Source organism: Lepisosteus oculatus, chromosome 10, assembly GCF_040954835.1.
Source record: "Lepisosteus oculatus isolate fLepOcu1 chromosome 10, fLepOcu1.hap2, whole genome shotgun sequence".
Taxonomy (NCBI): domain Eukaryota; kingdom Metazoa; phylum Chordata; class Actinopteri; order Semionotiformes; family Lepisosteidae; genus Lepisosteus; species Lepisosteus oculatus.
In genome coordinates, this window is record NC_090705.1 from 23,719,252 (window position 1) to 23,738,034 (window position 18,783).

The 18,783-nt window shown below is 38.0% G+C and overlaps 1 protein-coding gene across 3 annotated transcripts in view; it reads right to left on the reverse strand.

The window, feature by feature from the left end:
- Positions 1-18,783, reverse strand: part of ptpn3 (protein tyrosine phosphatase non-receptor type 3) — a 133,891-nt gene that overhangs the window by 24,424 nt on the left and 90,684 nt on the right. For all 3 annotated transcript variants that reach the window (XM_069195012.1, XM_006635729.3, XM_069195014.1), the window contains exons 18-24: positions 17,103-17,159; positions 15,757-15,913; positions 15,081-15,244; positions 14,244-14,334; positions 13,757-13,821; positions 10,483-10,629; positions 4,671-4,799 (exon numbers count right to left, since the gene is read on the reverse strand). In XM_069195012.1, the coding sequence (XP_069051113.1) occupies positions 4,671-4,799; positions 10,483-10,629; positions 13,757-13,821; positions 14,244-14,334; positions 15,081-15,244; positions 15,757-15,913; positions 17,103-17,159 (810 nt within the window). The remainder of the gene's footprint in view (positions 1-4,670; positions 4,800-10,482; positions 10,630-13,756; positions 13,822-14,243; positions 14,335-15,080; positions 15,245-15,756; positions 15,914-17,102; positions 17,160-18,783) is intronic.

The window sequence follows — 18,783 nt, forward strand, 5'->3', positions numbered from 1 at the left end:
AGGAGTAGGAAAAGCACGATAGAAACCATGGTAATGAAAAGTGCATGCTTGTCACTTTATAACTTTAGTAAGACTACAAAGCAAGGATGCTAACCAGCGAAGGTCCAGTATGATTCTTTAGTAAACATAATTCCTCCCCATTTATCAATAACCTACAATATAGATGTGCAAAATGAACCACTAACCAACGGTTATGGCATCTGTGACATCCATACCGGTATGACCTGCAATGACAAATAACCACCTGCACATGGCACCTCAGTATCCCTCTATCCATCATCAAAGAGCTGCATATTCCTTGGCTGGCTGTGGCAATCAGGAGCCTAGCTTGAAAACACTACACAGCAGACGGGATTGTAGTCTATTTCAAAACGTCAATTAACTCAGCCATCATGTCTTGGTTGAAGGAAACCTGAACCCCCAGTGAAACCCTATATGAACATGGAGGAAGCATGCAAAAGCCACAGGAAAAATGTCTTAGTCCAGAATTGAGCCCAGGAGGCAGCACCCACTGCCACACTACTGTGCTGCTGTACTCCAACATACAATTCAATGTGCAATGAGGGCTAGTGTCATCATGCTGTGGGTGTAGCACTTTGCAGCAAGAGGTGAAGGTCTGAAGCCATCACTTTTAAATGTGCTCTATGAAAAAGGAGTGCTGGCTGCCTAGAGCTTGACTCATCCTGGGCTGGTCTTGTCTGTATGTGAATTGCTTACCAATAAAGGTGCCTCCATACAACAAAATCAGCATGTGGATGAATAATACTACCACTGGGATGTTACATTTGTAGAATTTGCCTTAAAAAAAGGATTAGAGTTTTTTGCTACAGTCAACATTGCTCAGTATTGAATCTTAAAAAGTCTACCCACTGTCTGAACCATACTAGACCTTCTAAATTGAAACTCAATTTAATCCTCACCTCAAGGGAACACAAGCTAATTAGTAAATCTTGAATATGTTAGGAAAACAGAAACAGAATCTTGAAATGAGCTTTTAAAAAGTCTAACATTTAGAGAACTTTTTTAAAAGTGCTTCTAAACAACACTATATCAAAAGGTAGTAATAAAACCTATTTATTTTAAATGAAAACTTTTAGTTTTGAGAGTTATTGGACTGAACTGCTCCCTGAGTTAAATCATTGCTTAATAAAATTAATGAATTTTGATTTAGCTTTTTTGCATTTTTAAGAAGGGGCATACATAGGTAGGAGTTTATCCACCCACTTTCAGATCACTTTATCCAATACTGGGTTGCAGTGGAGCCAGAGACAATCCTTGCAAACAGCTGGCGCAAGACAAAATACAAGTAATAATAATAATAATTGCTTACACTTATATAGCGCTTTTCTGGACACTCCACTCAGAGCGCTTTACAGGTAATGGGGACTCCCCTCCACCTGCACCAATGTGCAGCATCCACCTGGATGATGCGACGGCAGCCATAGTGCGCCAGAACGCTCACCACACATCAGCTATTAGTGGGGAGGAGAGCAGAGTAATGTAGCCAATTCATAGATGGGGATTATTATTACCCCAACTCTTTTCAAGAAATGCCCTGGGATTTTTAATGACCACAGAGAGTCAGGACCTCGGTTTTACATCTCATCTGAAGGATGGCGCTTGTTTACAGTATAGAGTCCCCGTCACTATACTGGGGCATTAGGACCCACATGGACCGCAGGGTGAGCGCCCCCTGCTGGCCCCACTAACACCTCTTCCAGCAGCAACCTTAGTTTTTCCCAGGAGGTTTCCCCATCCAGGTACTGACCAGGCTCACACCTGCTTAGCTTCAGTGGGTTGCCAGTTGTGAGTTGCAGGGAGATATGGCTGCTGGTGCCACTCATTGCTACAAAGACATAATAGAGAATGTCTTTGGACTGTGGGAGGAAAACAGAGCATCCGGAGGAAACCCACCCAAACAAGGGAAGACAACTTTATTTTCCTGTGTCTAGGCTACAGTTTGGATAATGTATTATTTTGTTATTTGTCCTTTGTAATTGTCTTTTAGGCGTTTCCTAGGACCTCCTTTCACATGAGGTCTTGGTGGCTGGTCAGGTAAATCACTTCATGCATCACAGCAAATGTATCACATGCACAACCACTCGGAAGAAGTTTAATTAGACAAGATGCAAGGTCAGAGCTAGTAATGGCATTGGGTGTTTAAGCAAAATGAAGTCATGTTCAACTATATCTTTTTCGCTTCTTCTCAGTGCTACAAGCCTGTACTAAGTGACTCACATTTTAGTTTGTAGACAATAAAGAGTCTTCAAATATTACTGCAAGGTCAGGCTTGTAGCCCTGGTATTTTGATTTAGTCTGAAATCATAAATCACTAAATCATTATCACAAGAAGCTGCCAGTCAATGTAAATATATTGGTGATGACAGGTGCACTGTACCTTCTCAGCTGAAAGATGCTCAGGTTGGTTTAAGAATTCGATCTTTCGTTGTGCAAACTCTTAAGCATATAACTTGCTAATATTTTAAATACACTATTGTGTAAAACTGTCCGCTTACACACAATAAGGAGTTACAATACATGTATATTATTAGCACAACTTACTTAAAGCCTCTATGACTATCTACTGTCATAACAATACTGACTGATATTGATATGTGTATTGTGGACAAGAAGAAGCCAAGCGTGTCTTTTCAGCAATCTTTAATTTAGAATGATCAAAATCTCCAAAAAATGATCTCTAGATCTCAAGAGATCATAATCTATAGGTTAGCCAATATGAAGTGCTGTAGTAGCTAATACATCAAATTGATCAAATCTGATTGACCCATTCTCAAGTGTTTCTCATCGTTGACATCATTTGTCCTGCTATTCATGTACATAAAGCTAAGTGGGCTTTTTTGTAATACAAAATATACATTTTACATTTAAATTGTAAAATTACATTTTCAGTAGAAGATCACCACAGAATTGTGTTTTTGCATAAAAGAGAGGAATAGTGCAAAAGAACAGAAGAATGAAAAATCTCAGACTTTTTCCACAGCAGAGATTAAACTATTGGATATTACTAAAGAGGGGTTTGAATGTATAAAATGGTCTAGACGCAGTACATACGTTATGAATAATGCTCCAGGCTATAATGTTATTACAATTTTGCTCATGATTGTTTAATCTTTACAAAACTCAAATTACTAAAAAACTCTTCAAAACAACATGATTAGCAAGCATGTACCCACAGAATACAAGGTGAGAGCTCTCATACGGCAGCTAACCACAAGCTGTTGTACAGCATGCAGTGCAGTTATGAAAAAGACAAGTTTGCATGTCTTATAACACAACTATTTAAAACTACTTTGATGTTCGAATAATTTCCTTATGATATATTTAATATTTTGCTAAACCAAGCTCAAACCTGTGCATGTTACTGATGATTTAATCATCATAATTACATGATTAATAATATTTGACTCTGACCTTAAGCATGAGAACCTTTGAAAGCCATAGTTGACATTTACGTTTATCAACCAATTCAAACACCCGAAGCAAGGTCTTATGTTGAATGATCCATTCTAATAATGGTCTTCTCTGTTCCAGGTTTACTTTACTGGTAGGATCTTGTTTGTACAGAACAGGGGAGAGCTCCCAGAAATTAATTTTAGTCTGGCTCATTTTCACCAAGGTGTATTAAAGAGGCTATTCGACATAAATCGCACCTAAGACGCCTCTAAATCAACATCTGGCTGTTTTGAAGGGCATTCAAGTGGTTTATCTAATGCCAAAAAATATCAGACTGCTTCCTTGTAAACACACTTGTCACTTGTCAGTCCCATATTGTTTATTTATAAAACTTTGTACTGTATGTTCTACTGCCTTGATAGTCATCCTTGTCAAAGCAGATCAACATTGCTAGGTTTCATATGACAAATGATGAAAAAATAGAAAAGTATACAAGTAGAAAATTATAAAAAATGTAATTAAGGGACATGAAAACTAACAGAAAAGATTGCTTTTTGTTTGGATTTAAAAGAGTTGTTATCGATAGATCTTTATTAGTTTAGATATTATTTCTAAGATAGATCACATCAGAAAATTCAGAGCCAGTTCCTCATCTGGGCATCACAGCCTTTCCAGAGGTGGACAGAACTGTGAAGTAGCTGTCTGGCACGTTTCAGGACCAGAACCAGAGCCGCTCAATACTACTCAATCATTATGATGGCACCCTTCTTGTCAAACAGAGCAAAACACTTCCCAGACAATCAAAGTGTCAACTGTGCTATGCCACCTTCTTCCAATCCGCAATATTTCACTCGGAGCTTGGATACCTGAGGCTGTAAATGTCACATAAAACTCAAACAGGAATAACCTTTTTTATCTCAGTGACAACAGAACTGCTTTTCTGATGTTTAAGGGGTACGCTGGATCCACTGAAAGTTGTATGTGGTACGGGCGCTCACTCGAGAGCTCTGAGCGCTATAATCGTGGGTTCGAGCTTGGCTCTCATCACTCGCTGCCTGCGATGTGTTTAATGCTGAGTGGCTTGAAGGTGGGTGTTTCACAGGAGTCTGCCTATACGGAGTTTGGTAGCGACAAGCTTAGACATGCAAAACAAATGGCCCTTCTCGATCAGGTGGGTATAAAAAATAATTGGAGATTCTAAATAAAAAAAAGTCAGATTGCAAGATCAAAAGATGGGAGAAACGGCAGCTTTGTACCTCTGTGTTTGTAAGTGTCAGCTCCCGGAAGACATAGGCAATGTTGCACTCTTCTGAGTGACAGCACACTCGCAGATGCCCGTAGTCTCGCACCTCCTGGGGGTCAGGCCAGTACTGATGACATTTTGTCTGGAATAAAAGACACTGAATTAAGCCATGAACCAAAGCATGTTTATTCCCATATCTTTAAGTATGGGGTGATGTATGGAGCATTAAACTGTATTTGGTCTCATCAGGCTAAAATAAGATTAAATACAAATTTACATGTGAATTTTTTATAAAGAAACTTCCAAATGAGCCTTTTTTGGAAGTATATTCAATACTAATTTAATGTACCTGTATGGAAAGCAGACATATGTGAAAACACATTTGAGATTTTAATCCCATTCAACATGGTTGATTTCTTCAATCAGGACAACATTTCTACATTGTTTTTTAGTGTTGTACAGTACTTCACAAACCTTGGATGCATGAAGCGTATTCTGTAAAATCACCCCCATCAGCTCATCCCTGATTTCAATGCCATCCAAAATATCCAAAATTTATCATAATTCTTAGGCTACAGTTTAAACTTCCTTCAGCGTCATGCAAACAGTGTTATAGGGCTGGTGAACTGCTGTAATTTTGAACCATCAGTGGAGAAAAAAGAGTGTGTGACTGGTAGAGGGGCATATAAAGCTTGACATACCACTTAAGTATCTGCTCTTGAAATTTGTGCCTGTCACCGTGCATAGGACACAATGAATAACGGTCTTATTCTAATCCTAGTCTGTGACATTAAAAAGAAAGGGCAATGTGGCACAAGTTCTTTGTTAAGTGTATTACAGCGCCACTAGCTGGCAAGAATCTGAACTACAGCAGAACGTGCTACAGAAAGGATTTCTGGTAAACTCCACCATGACCTTTTAGTTCCTGATTGTAAAAAGGAAAGACACCTAAAGCAGGGAGCCTTCACACACAAGAGCACAAGCACAGTTTATTTAGCATGCACTGGACGTCCTGTATGCTGCAGAGAGAACAGGAATAGGAAGAGGAGGAAAAGGCTGGCCAAAACTCATCCTCAGTCCTGGACGCGAGGAGCATAGTAACTACATCTGAAGAATGAGACACTCTCCAGACAACACAGATGAACCATTTTTATGAGCTGCCTCAGGGAGAATTTTAGCTATCACAAGTTCTGTTTACTAGCCAAGGAGCAATCAATAATTTTGCAGATTTACAAAGCAGCCCAATCGCCCGTCAGCTCCCCCTTTTGATTTACTTGCTGGATTACAGGTGCATAGCAAGTGGGCAGCATTCATGAATACAGAACAGAACTCAGAGCTTAGACAACGTAGCTTCTCAAAAGACACAGGAGGAGGGGAATCTCTTCTAAATTCAAAACTAGATCTACAGTTACACTACGCTTCTGCATAACATAGGAACAAAGTTTACAAGAGGCCATTCAGCCCATCTAGCTTATTTTGTTTCTAGTAGCCAATTGATCTCATCCATTTCTTAAAAGTAGGGATGACATTGGCTTCAACAAGATGGCTAACTTATTCTAGACTCCAACAGCCCTTCATGTAAAACAGAGCTGACTGTTCTCAGTTTTAAAAGCATTTCCTTTAATTTTCATGTGTCCTCTGGTCTCAGTTTAATATTTGAATTGGGTGTCCCTTCCTATATTCTCTCTGTCCAGTTTTCTTCAGCTTGTCAGAGAAGTATACTCCTTTGAGGAATGCACAATTCCCCACAGTCTGGACAACATTGTCTAGAAAACATTAATGATTTATCCAAAAACACTTAGGTCTCTCATATGTTTCTTCATGCTCAGCACTTTCACATTTTCTATTTGTACTTTGTTTTTGAAACCTGCATTTAATACTATGCGGTTGGCTACATTTCAGGTGACCTGCCTAGTATTTGTCAGTATTTAAATCATTTTGAATTTCTTTTGGAATACAGTGTTTTCTAATTCTCCTAATTAGGTATTATCTGCAAGCATCACACATGTGCTTAATATAACAGAATTTAGACAATTTTACAAAATTTATGCAGAACAATAGTCCAATTCAGATCCCTGTGATTCCCATTAAATTATATCAACCTATTCTCCCTCAGTTTACACCATGACATCTGACACTTCAGCCTGTCTATTAGCCACTAGCCACGGTACACTTTCCCACAAAACACCACTTAGCACTAAAACACTCCTAATAGTTTTGTCTTATACATTTTGTATCTTTTCCAAGTATTCATGGGTACTACAACAGTGTCACTCCCAGTTTTTGGACATGTGTTCTGGGGTCTAGAGCCTAGACAAGTACTCCATATTATCATCTCAGCATGACTTTTCTCTTACTGTATTTCACCTGAACACTTGGTTTATTAACTGGTGTGACAGGTTTCACATTTGTTTCCAGAATTCAACATTTTACATAAATCTTGACATAATACTTTTCCATATAAGAGGGAGAGACCTTGAAAAATCTGTACAGATAACTTGATTACATTAAGACTGGTCTTAAGCTTGGACAGAAACTAAAAGATTCCACAGCCCTCTGGGAAAGTGGATATGCCTTCTTTACACCAACAAGGGAGTTGTGAAAATCTGAGCTTTGCATCCAGAAAGTGAAAACAAATGTACAACTATGTTGGTTGAAAGAAGCATCCAGAGAGGAAATTGGACTGATTATAACACAGATATGTCTGCTTATTATGCAATTACTAATTTGTTTCTCTTACTGAAGCAGAGTAGAGATACTGAACTTGTCCCGTGTCAAGCTGTTGTCCCAACAAACCTGCACTGGTAATGGTAAAGAAAACAACAAACACTAGAACAAGGACCCACATTTTCAGCTGGCACTGATGTTCTGCAACAGCATAGGATGACTGACTGTTAACAGTGACTTTAGCTTTCAGCCACTTTAAACCTGTCCTTCAGTGCTCAGACAGGTGTCTCCATTGAACCTTCTTTGCTTATACACCTTTATACACTTAAGTGTCATGCTGGTCACATAGGCAAAGGGTTTTCATTTGTGTCAGTAACAAAGATTTAACATTTGTGAAGTATACTATGTACAGTAGGTTTGGTTCTGCAGAGTAAATTCTACTCATAAGTTTTTAAGTTTGTGGTAAACTTCATAAAGTGGCAAATTTAAATATCTTCATAATATTCCAAAATATTTGTATACTGTATATGAAGCATGAAAGGAAACTATGCACTTTATGCATGCATGTTTTTAGAAAAATACATGTTGGATACGGATTAAAATTGTTTAGGGTCATTTTGATTAATGGATCATTCACGACTGACTAGGATACTTCTGAGTGACTTTGTTGCATATGCAATAAATCAACTCTTAGCAAGAGTGCTGATTGGGAGCCATTTAAAACCTATGGGAGCCAATTTTAAAACCTGATGAAAATCAAGAAACAGAAAGGATCCAATATGCTCAATGAGAGAACAATGGGTTCATGCCTTTGGCATGTTGGAGGTTAATACACTCTTGCTTGCCATCTGTAGTGTGAAATTTCCAAGTTGGCAACATATTACAGTTAAACTCAGTCCATCAATGATTGGCCACAGTCTGGAAGACGAGTCATGACATATCCTCAAGATGGAATACAAGTCATCTAATTGTGATGGTCTGGGAAGGAGTCCCTACTTGTACTAGCTGATGGCAACAACTGTACAGCACTACTGTAAATTCTTCAAGGTCTGGAAACTCACTTGCAATCTTTTCTCCAGCTGATCCTCATGTAACATGACTCGAACAGGACAATATCCTTCCTCATGTTGCTCAAGGAACAACAGCTTTTTTGTGAGATGAGAATGTGACTGCTGTGTCCTCCTCGCCAGACTTGAGCCCCACTGAACACTTGTGGGATGATCTGAGATAATGTGTGGACCTAGGATCAGTAGAAAGGCACCTTCTCACCCTGGCTCCAAGGAATTGAACAGACCCCCACAAGACAGGATTTGCTATCTGGTGCAAAGCATGCGTTGCAGATATACAACTCGTATGGTAGCCTGCTACCAAAGGCAGTCATACAACTGAACTTAACAGACCACCTGTTGATGAGAAATACATTTATATATGCCCTTTCTGCCCAAGAAACTGCATCTGCTCCAATTTTGGCAGTTTTCCAGGTAAACTGTAAATTTGTTGTAGATTTGAGTGTTAATTTTCTTTAGATGCTCAGACTTTTAACTAAAGACATTGAACAACTAATGTCAAGTAAAAAAAACAATACAAAGATAATAAGGAAGATGACCTATTGCTGAAAAATATTGTCTTGCAATATTCAGAAATTATAGATCACCTAAAAAAAAAAACTCAAAAGTTAAGCAAGGGTATTACCTATGAACATTTCTGTTTTATTAAATGGTAATGAACTCTTGCGGATATACTTTTAACACTTGGGAACTTTAATCTCACAGTTAGGAAATGGAGGTTCTAGTATCTACGTGTTTTAGATACAGGTCCCTCAGCATGTATTTGAACAGCATAATACAATTACAGTGAATATTGCCTTTCCTGTCATGTTCAGCAGGCTACAGCTAGAGTATAAACAGAAAACTGAAAAACCAAAAGAAGTTTGGAACTGGAAGTTTGGGTGCAGGACTGGAAACTTAAAATCCCCACATACATACAGTAACTAAGAGGTCATAACATAGTTAAGATAATATAGTTAAGTTTTACAATACTACTTTGAACCAGGCTGACAATTTCAGCACTGGTTAAACTGCCAGCAGATAGTAAGACACCTCAGTTTATGTTGTTGACCGTTAAAGCCTCTACATTAACTTTTCCACACCTCTGTGCCTGCCACACCCCAGAAAGGCTCATCTGCCAGCTTTTAGCAGGAAAAATCAGGAAGAGAAATACCCAATGTCTCCTTTGAAAAAAGAAAAAAAATTCTAATTAAAGTTGACCTTTCCTCCAAAGACATTGACAGAGTGATGCTACACATCCTGCATTTTTAAATTCTAATACAAAAGGTTATTATCAGTGAGCACAGCTAGTTTTCAATTAAAACGTAAAAACATACTGTAAGTATGAAAAAAAGAACTGCAATGGTGTGGTCTTTCCTTCTTTAATACATAAATGCAAATCTGTACAACAAAAGCAAGTTAATGGTTGAGTATTGATGTCATTGTTCTTTCAGCAAATGAAATACTTATTTATAATTCTTGTTTTCCAGAATGAGATAATTAAAAGCAGACAAAAGATGCCTCCAGTTGTTAAGCAGTGGCCATGAAATGGTAGGAAGTTATTTTGAAGAAGCTCTTCTTTAATGAAAGCACCAACTGAATTTTCTGTTCCTGGTAATGGGATTGTAGTTGCCAAGCAACATCCAAGCAGAAGTGCATATGCAAGCAAACTTTATTGCTCCCACCAACATAGTAGATGTCTTTCAATAAATGTTGATATTTATTTCTGAAAGCAGCTGATGATGAGACAGGAACATGGGTGACATTGTAATGATGTTTCTGTGGGAAAAATGCACCTGTATGGTTTGCACTTTGGGCAAATCATTGCAAGCACAATGCCAGCCAACCCACAAGCATTCCTTCCAAATCTGACTGTAAGGGCACCTTGCATATTAGCCAAACCAACAATTCAGAACAGTCAAAAACCTAAAATCTAGAAAAATAATTTGTTACAGAGTACATTTTTTGGTTTCTGTTATTTTTCTTTAGCTAATACCAAAGGCAGAAATTAATAAATGTATTTCTAGTTAATTATTAGATTATTACACAAACCAACCTGCATATACGAACAGCTGTAATCTCTATGCCCCTTCAGTTATGGGCTGTACCTACCCGGCCACGCTCCGTCAAGGTAGTGAGCATCACGATGATGGCAGAGTTCTGCTCCCACACAGCCTGCCAGAAGTGTCTGCAGGTGTGTGGAAGGGGGCCCTGGCTTGCTACATACTTATTCACAATGCCAGCAGAAGGAATCTCCATCTGAAAAAGAAACACTAGATAAAACCAATGCCAAGGCTTCCCATAGTAGAAGAAGCAGGGAACAGGCTGATAATGCACATCTTGCATGTTGTACGCACGGTGTAGTTCATATGTTTCTCAGGCTAGTACGAGGTTTTGTAAAAATAACCCAAGAGGTGGAGAGCTGGAGCAAGTTCCAAATATTTGACAATTTAATTTTGTTCCATGACAAAATGATTTAGTGCAAGAGTCTGAAACTAAGTAATACTGCCACACTCACATCATTTCCAACGCAAAACAGAAATACTCAAGCTTGAGCGCTTATTTTGCCATTCAGTTTATTCAAGGATTCAAATATTTCTGTAGATGTGGAACATTTTAAGTCTGGAATGTGCCATAAAGATGTACTGCATCACTGTTTTTTTCAGCAGAAAAGAGAGTACTACTCTTGTTATTAATCAGTAACACAAGAAGCATACTGTACTTGCCCATTCAGCAGACAATGCATGGTATATTTTTTGTTCACCTGGTATCTTTCCACCTGAACATGGATTTAGTACTCAAAGCAGGTATGAATGGATTTTGTTATATCTTTTCATCACTGTCCTACCATTCAAACACATTATATGATGTTTGCATTAATTTCTCACAACTGCTTTTGACGGTTGAGCACATTTACATTACCTAAACAATTTTATCTGGAGCACAACAACATCCCCATTATTTTGCCAGTGAAGTCAATTCCAGGTTCTTTTTTATTTATATTTGAGTTATTAAAAATAATATTAGCAGTAGAAAGAAATCACTTTCTTGAAATAATGTTCTCTGTTGCTCAAACCAAGAGCAGTCATGTTTAACCACCCTGCTATCAGTCCACAAGCCAGATGTTATATTTATATATAAATGGAGATTTCTAAATCTCTACTCCTACTATCATCCTAGTCATATTTTCTTTTTATAAGAGAAGTAATTCATTGGGTTTACTCATAATAAGAGGTTTGCTGCTGCTTTAAGTCTGCACATAGATACCACCCAAATGAGAGATTAAAATCTGAAGGACTGCAGGCCTTTGAGCTTTATATTGAAGACCTGGCAGAAGGCTGCTTTAAAAAAGTGCGGAAATGCACAGCTTCACTATGTGACTTATAAACTTGTTCATCCCAAAATATCCACTGAAAAACAACTACTGATTATGTGGATCGTGCTGGGAAAAGTGCTCCAGGCATCAACCAACCAAATTAATTATGGGCAGAATTAATCACACTTCTAGGATTTAAATAGTCACATTCAAGGGTTCACTAAACACAAAAATATAGTATATCCCTTCATCCATCTTGTAATCATTTCATCCAATTCAGGGTTCACAAAGGAGCCAGAGGCTAACCCAACAAGCAATGGGTGTGAGGCGGGATACATCCTGGACAGTACACCAGTCCATTACAAGGCAACAGACTCACACCAGTGTCAAGTTTCCCAGATGCCAATTAACCTACCTGTATATCTTTGGACTGTGGGAGGAAACCGACACACCCAGAGAAAACCCACGTAAACACAGGGAAAAAACTCCACACGGATAGTGCCCCAGGAACTGAACCCAGGTCCCAAATGGTGAGAAGCAGCAATGCTAACTACTGTGACACCACAACATACAGTATATCCTTCCCTCTCAAACATAAAGGTATTTCAATAAGGTGTAGGGAAGTCACAGTGAGGAAGTCACATTGAATATTAGTAAACTTTTGAAAATAGTTTTTAGGTGTTTTACGAAAAGCCATACATTTATCTCTCCCTATCTGCTCTTCATGTAGATGTTTACCACCATCTTATAAACATTAAAACATCTCTTTTACCGTAAATGTCAGTTTTAGAGACACTTCTTCAGCAAATACTTAAGGCCAGCATAACTTTTAATTCAACATACAGACTATTAGAAATACTATTGTGCTATATATGGCAAAGTTATCTTTGCCTTCTAGTTTCTCTGAAATGTCCAACTTTTCCTGAAAACATTCTACACCACAGGTGTTTATCTCCCTGGTTTACAATGCACCCTTTACACACATCAAATCTGACAAAGGTAGGAAAGGTAATCTCTCATGGTAGAAAATGAAATGAAATGGTAGGTCTGAATACACAGAGTACTATAATATCATTATCCTCCTCCGCTCACATAAGAACATGGGGATGGGAACTCAAGCACATTCTCCATGGAAGAGAATATCTGCCACATTGAAGGCATAATTAGGAAGGAGAAATGTGTGAAACTTGCTATTATTGCAAACAAATTCAATGTTTCCCTGGGTACTGTGCAAAGTGTCCTCCATGGGCTGCTGGGAACACTTATAGATGTTCATAAAATCCATGCAGATGGGGAGCAGCTCCAAACAAACAAACTTCCAGCATTAAGAATAGGATGAGCCAAACCAAACTTCAAACCCCTGACCTAGCAGCTACTGTTTTCCCTCTCTTCAATCCCTTCAATCAACAAGGATTACAACACTACAACATTTAACTATTAGTTAAATCCAGCTACACTCTTTACAAATTTATATTTACACATTTATTGATCAGGCTTCTTAAGGAATAGGTCTCCAATTCCAATTCTCCAAACCTGGTCAAATACACTCCCATTCCAAATAGTCCTCTGATTCTAAATATTGGGAACACAGATGCTAAAGGTTGGAAGCACGTTGGATATAAATTATTATGGATAATTTAAGCAATAATTTGTCCAATTAAGAGAACTATAGAATTTGATGATTAAAGGTTACTCAGTTTTGTGTTGCAAATCTCTGAATTGTTTAATGTATCACAGCCTGGAAAATGGTTACTGTGATCATTTAAACCAGGATTGTTCTCAGCACAAGCAAAACAGTGGAGTGGCAATTACTTCTTATCTCTTGGGTCTTGGTTTCAGTCCAGACTGAGGCAGTCTGCACAACCTCTGTTTTCATATGGGTTCACAAATTCATGCTCTGAGTTTTCTCCTTACTTCCAAAAACATGTTTGAGAGTGTATCCCCCCTGTGAAAGGTAGTCTTAAGCTTCAAAGAGAAGCTCTAAGTTGCTGCAGTTGATAAACACATAACAGAACTATACCTCATCACAGTAATTATCATCTTCATTAACGGGAAGAATACAGCACTTACATTAACGTGATTGGCATTGATATAATCATCCTCCTCCCCCTCCAAAACCACCCTCGTGGTGTCATCTAAGGAGAAACAAAAATGAATGTACACAGAGAAAAGGATAATCTGTTTTGCTTTAAGATATAAGGTACAGAAGAGAAAATGAAGCTGACATTCAAAGCAATATTGTTACATCTTTGTTTGCCTAACAATGTGATATTATGGTTAATGGGACATTATTCTTTTCAACCAGCTAAAAAATAATTGGAGGATTAATGACAAGACATTTTTTTTACAGAAAATGAAAAAAAGAAAATAGAGTATTGATGAAATTCCCACAGCTCATACTTTCAAGTACTTTTTTAAAATTCAAGCGAACTTGTAACAATGCTACTCTGCAGCCATTAGTTATACGCAACCATAAATTCACATTGGTTATAATACTAGTAGAACTACAGTAGTAAGAACAAACTGATAGTAGTTGAGTACAGACAGTAAAACTTACATGGCAGCACATCTTTGTATCTGTTTTTTTCCATGTTCTGAGGTAATTTGGCACACAACATTGCCATCCCAGGCTTTTTTCTGTATAGTTGCTACAAAAAAAAACATTTAATTTATTCTTACATTATATACAACAGATATCGCCAGACAGATATTCATTCCCAAGTTTTTTCTTTATTCATGTAAAACAAAGCAGAGAAATGCTTCCCCATATAAGACACAAGCCTTCATTTCATTAAGTCTGTATGGCAGGAAAACGCTGCACAAGACATTGTCATCAATAGAACTATTTGTATTATCAGTACAGTACACAGGTAGTTTTCTGATATATTTGTGTTTTTCTTCCTGAAGAGATCTTCACTATTATCGTTACATTTCGATTGTTTCATTCAATTGTTCCAATACAACTGATCTGTATAAAACCATTTACAATAATTAAACTGCCAACATAAAACATATTAAAATATACTTTACAGTTGAATATCCTTGATCTGTCAAGATGGCTTTAGAACATCAACATACTTTCATTATGATGGAGGTCACAGTCCACTAATCAGACCAATATAATCTATCCTCTGTTTGTCCGTGTCCTATTATTCAGACTGACAACCAACATTTTTCTACACTCCCATCTGCAATATGATCAATAACCTACTCAAAACATCTGATACTTCATAAAACTGGAAGTAAATGCTTCTGCATCTGTCTTTATTGCAGTTCATATCTGCCGCTTAACAGACTACCACTGCAATTTGAGATGCATATTTGATCAACAAAAAACAATTTGGGTGAGAAGAGATTCTGGCTAAAGACAAACTCTTCGTCTTGCTCCTGTCACCTCAAACTGAATCAGCAGTGTCCCACTCTGCAGACCCCTCTTCAGCTGCTCCATTGACTCCTCCAGGGTTTCCCCGTAATGTGTGCAGGGGGGCAAGATGGGGTCTCCCGGCAAAGAGCAATGGTCATCATCTTCTGGTCGTGGCACCACGTGCAGACTGACCACTGCAAACCAGAGACGAGCAAGAGAGTTGTATGACTAACATACCCTTCCTCAGCGCGAGCCGCTTCACTTCTGCTTCCAGCATCAAGCTGTCCATAATCTTTACGTTTTACTACTCATCTGTAGCATTCAGCTCCAGCTGCTTACCGAAAAATGACTGTTAGAGCAGTCTATCAATCTGATTACATGGTTATGAGAAAATATTTCTCAAGGATTTGGTGTCAAGTGTAAAGTGCTTAAACAAAACATTGAGTTTTCACATACTTCATCTGTCTGCTGATTTAACATATACTGTATGACAGATGTAGTCAGAGTGCCAATTCAAGAGATCAGATGTTGAAACTTGTGAAAAATAAATATAACAATTCTCCATTTCTTTTCCTCAGTCATATCATTATTGCTCTGTTCTCACATTAATCATGACAATTGCAAAGTATTGAAAACACTTAAAGGTGATAATGTGCTATGAGCCATTATATTTCCTAGGCAGTTGCATTCCAGTGGAATTGCTTACCTTTGCGCCTGACCAGTAGTGCAAGCTCTTTGGTGTGTGACTCTCGGCTGGCTTTGATGAACATCACTACTTGGTCGTGGGTGTGCTCAGAAATATCTCGGCCATTAATCAGGACAATCTGATCTCCTTCTAGAAGCTTGGGGACACACTTACCAGCCTGTAACACAAAAATACAAAATATTGCTGAGAAGGAATAAATTACTTCATTAACTGTCCATACACATTAACAAGTCTGCCTGACCAATGTTGTATATTACCAGTTCAAAATAACACAGCACATCAGAAGATATATCTGAATGTCTTGCCTTAGGAACCATCTCATGTTCACTATGTCACTGCTTTGCTGCTGGCCTAGGTAATTGTCAGCCTCCAGTGATTTGATTTTATATTTTGACTGAGAGAAACTGATCCGCTTGCATCCTGTGGACATACTGTACAACAAAAAAGCTTTTTCAAGGCAAAAAAAGAGGAGGAAATAAACTCTCCTTTAACTTGACTTGGTTTAAAACACTTAACTGGTCTAATATAAGTAGATACTTTTGTCTGTTAGGAGTACAAGTACTTAATATATTCATGAAACAGGAACCATAGGTTTGAATTATGATATGATTCAAATCATGAGAAGAGATTCTAGTACTTAGGTATTGGGCAATAGGAAAGGCATCTAGCGAACAAAAAAGTCACCATTAAGAGGTCGGAATGCAAGTTGTGATTGGCGGTTGATGTTAAACTTAGTCCTCTCATAGAGCAGTTATTCCTATTCCTCTTGTGCATAAAGCATCGATAATTTAATTAATGAAATATGAATGATGGCATTTTTGAACTTTTTAAAACAACCACAAATTTATAAATTACTACCACTTTAGGAATTTGTTCTTGTGATAATAAAATTGCCACTGAATTTCCACCGCATTTCTGTAATACCGCATTAACTACATGTGGAATGCAGCCAAGATAGAATGTGAACCTGAAGCTAGGACAAGGTGTGAAACGCAATTAAAAGGCTAAAAAAGAAATGATCATTTAAATGCCATTAAAACTGAATTTTTGTGTAACCTTCTGGTTAATCAGGAACCAACAGTGCACGGACACTCTGTGCTGTTTCTGTTCTGTCAGCAAACTGCTTTGCTAGGCTGCACCAACTGGAATGGAAAGATTACATGTATTTTTTCCATTGTAAACATTTTAACTAGGATTTTGGCTTAATGTTCAGTCCATTCACAAAAAAATCATTTGCCTGTTTCAGTGGTGCAAGTCCATCTTAATTGGTTGGACAGAATCAAATTTCACTTTTGCATTTTATTGTTTTGATTGCTACAGTTTATTACTATTTCAGCTGCTCTTACCGGTGAGTCTGCACTGACCCGTGAGATCACCAGAGGCATCTTCTGGTCCACTCCTCCCTGGGACATGCAGAACAGAATTGAGAGTTTATACTGTATGCCTGATGCAATTATTAAGAATATGCAAATATTAAGATAATGCAGACACAAGAACTGGGACACATGGTGCACAGACATGACTGTCTAATTTACCAAGCTACAGTATATACAGTAAATACAATATATAGAAGGTTCTATAGATTACATCAAATTTCTTTACAAAAGATTCTAAAAATATTACACTGTAATCTAAAAAGCACTGCAAAGAGCTAAGTGATATTTAACATAAATAAATTAAGTCCAGAAAACATGCAGGTCAGATTTATCAGATTTATTCATACCCCATGTGTTTAGTATTTTGTAAATCTTCCTTTGGCAGGGATTACACTGATGCCTCATGTTGTGTGCTAGGTGGTTCTGGCATTTCTGAGAGAGGATTTCTAACCATACCTCTAGGCAGAATTCCGGTATAAAGTCTGAGGGATATAGTGTCCATTTCTGAACTGTCTTTTTGAGTTCAAATCACAAATATGTGACTGGATTGAGGTCTGAGAATATTAGTTTGCTTTAATTATTTCTATATTGGTGTGGATGGATGCTTTGGATTAATGTCATCTTGAATGTCTACCTTGGCCAAACTTGAACTTCTTGGCAGAGGGAACCAGGTGTTTGGCCAAAATGTCCAGAAACTAGAAGTAATTCTTTTGCATTATTCTTCTGTGTGTTCATCATCGTTGCTGTTTGCCAGCTTTTAAGTGTCAAAACCTAGCTGTTGTTTCATCCTGCTACCTTTGGCTACTGATTTCTGCCTTAACTTGAAACCTTCTCGTATTATCGATTTTTCTGCAAAGTGTTCATCTCCACCATTCCCTTCACAGTCGTGTACAACAGCCAACTTCTTCTCTTTATGCCTATGTGTTTGTTATTCATTCTTTGCAGTTTATGACAGCATTTTTGTCACCAATTCATAGAGTATTTATGGCATGTCCATTACTTTGGTACCAATACTTATGCCAGTCCCCTGCACAGTTGTCTCATTTTTATCATTATCTACATTTGTTTGGCAACCTTTGATTTGATATCTTCTTGTTAATTCCTATTACTTGCAATCTGTCCTTCTGAGTATGTGGCACTCTTTACTTGCTCTAGGTTATCTCTTTTTAGCTTTATTTTCACCCTGTCTTCTCTGTCCTTGCTCTTAGCCATGATTTTAGTTTTGTAGGTATTCACAATCAGCCTTAATGTCTTATGTACAGTGCCCTCCAGAATTACTGGCACCCTTGGTCATATGATGATAAAACTGCCACTAAATTTCCACTGCATTTCTGTATCACCGCATTAACCACATCCAGATAGCCAATACTAGGTCGCGGCTGGATCTGCCAGCAGGACAATGATCCAAAGCATACCTTCAAATCCACACAGAGATGGTTCACTGACCACAGAATCAAGCTTCTGCAGTGGCCATCCCAGTCCCCTGACCTAAACCCCATTGAAAACATGTAGGGTGAGCTGAAGAGGAGAGTCCACAAGCGAGGACCAAGGACTTTTGTAAGGAGGAATGGTCTCAAATACCTTTATACAGTGGTGTGAAAAAATGTTTGCCCCCTTCCTGATTTCTTCTTTTTTTGCGTGTTTGTCACAC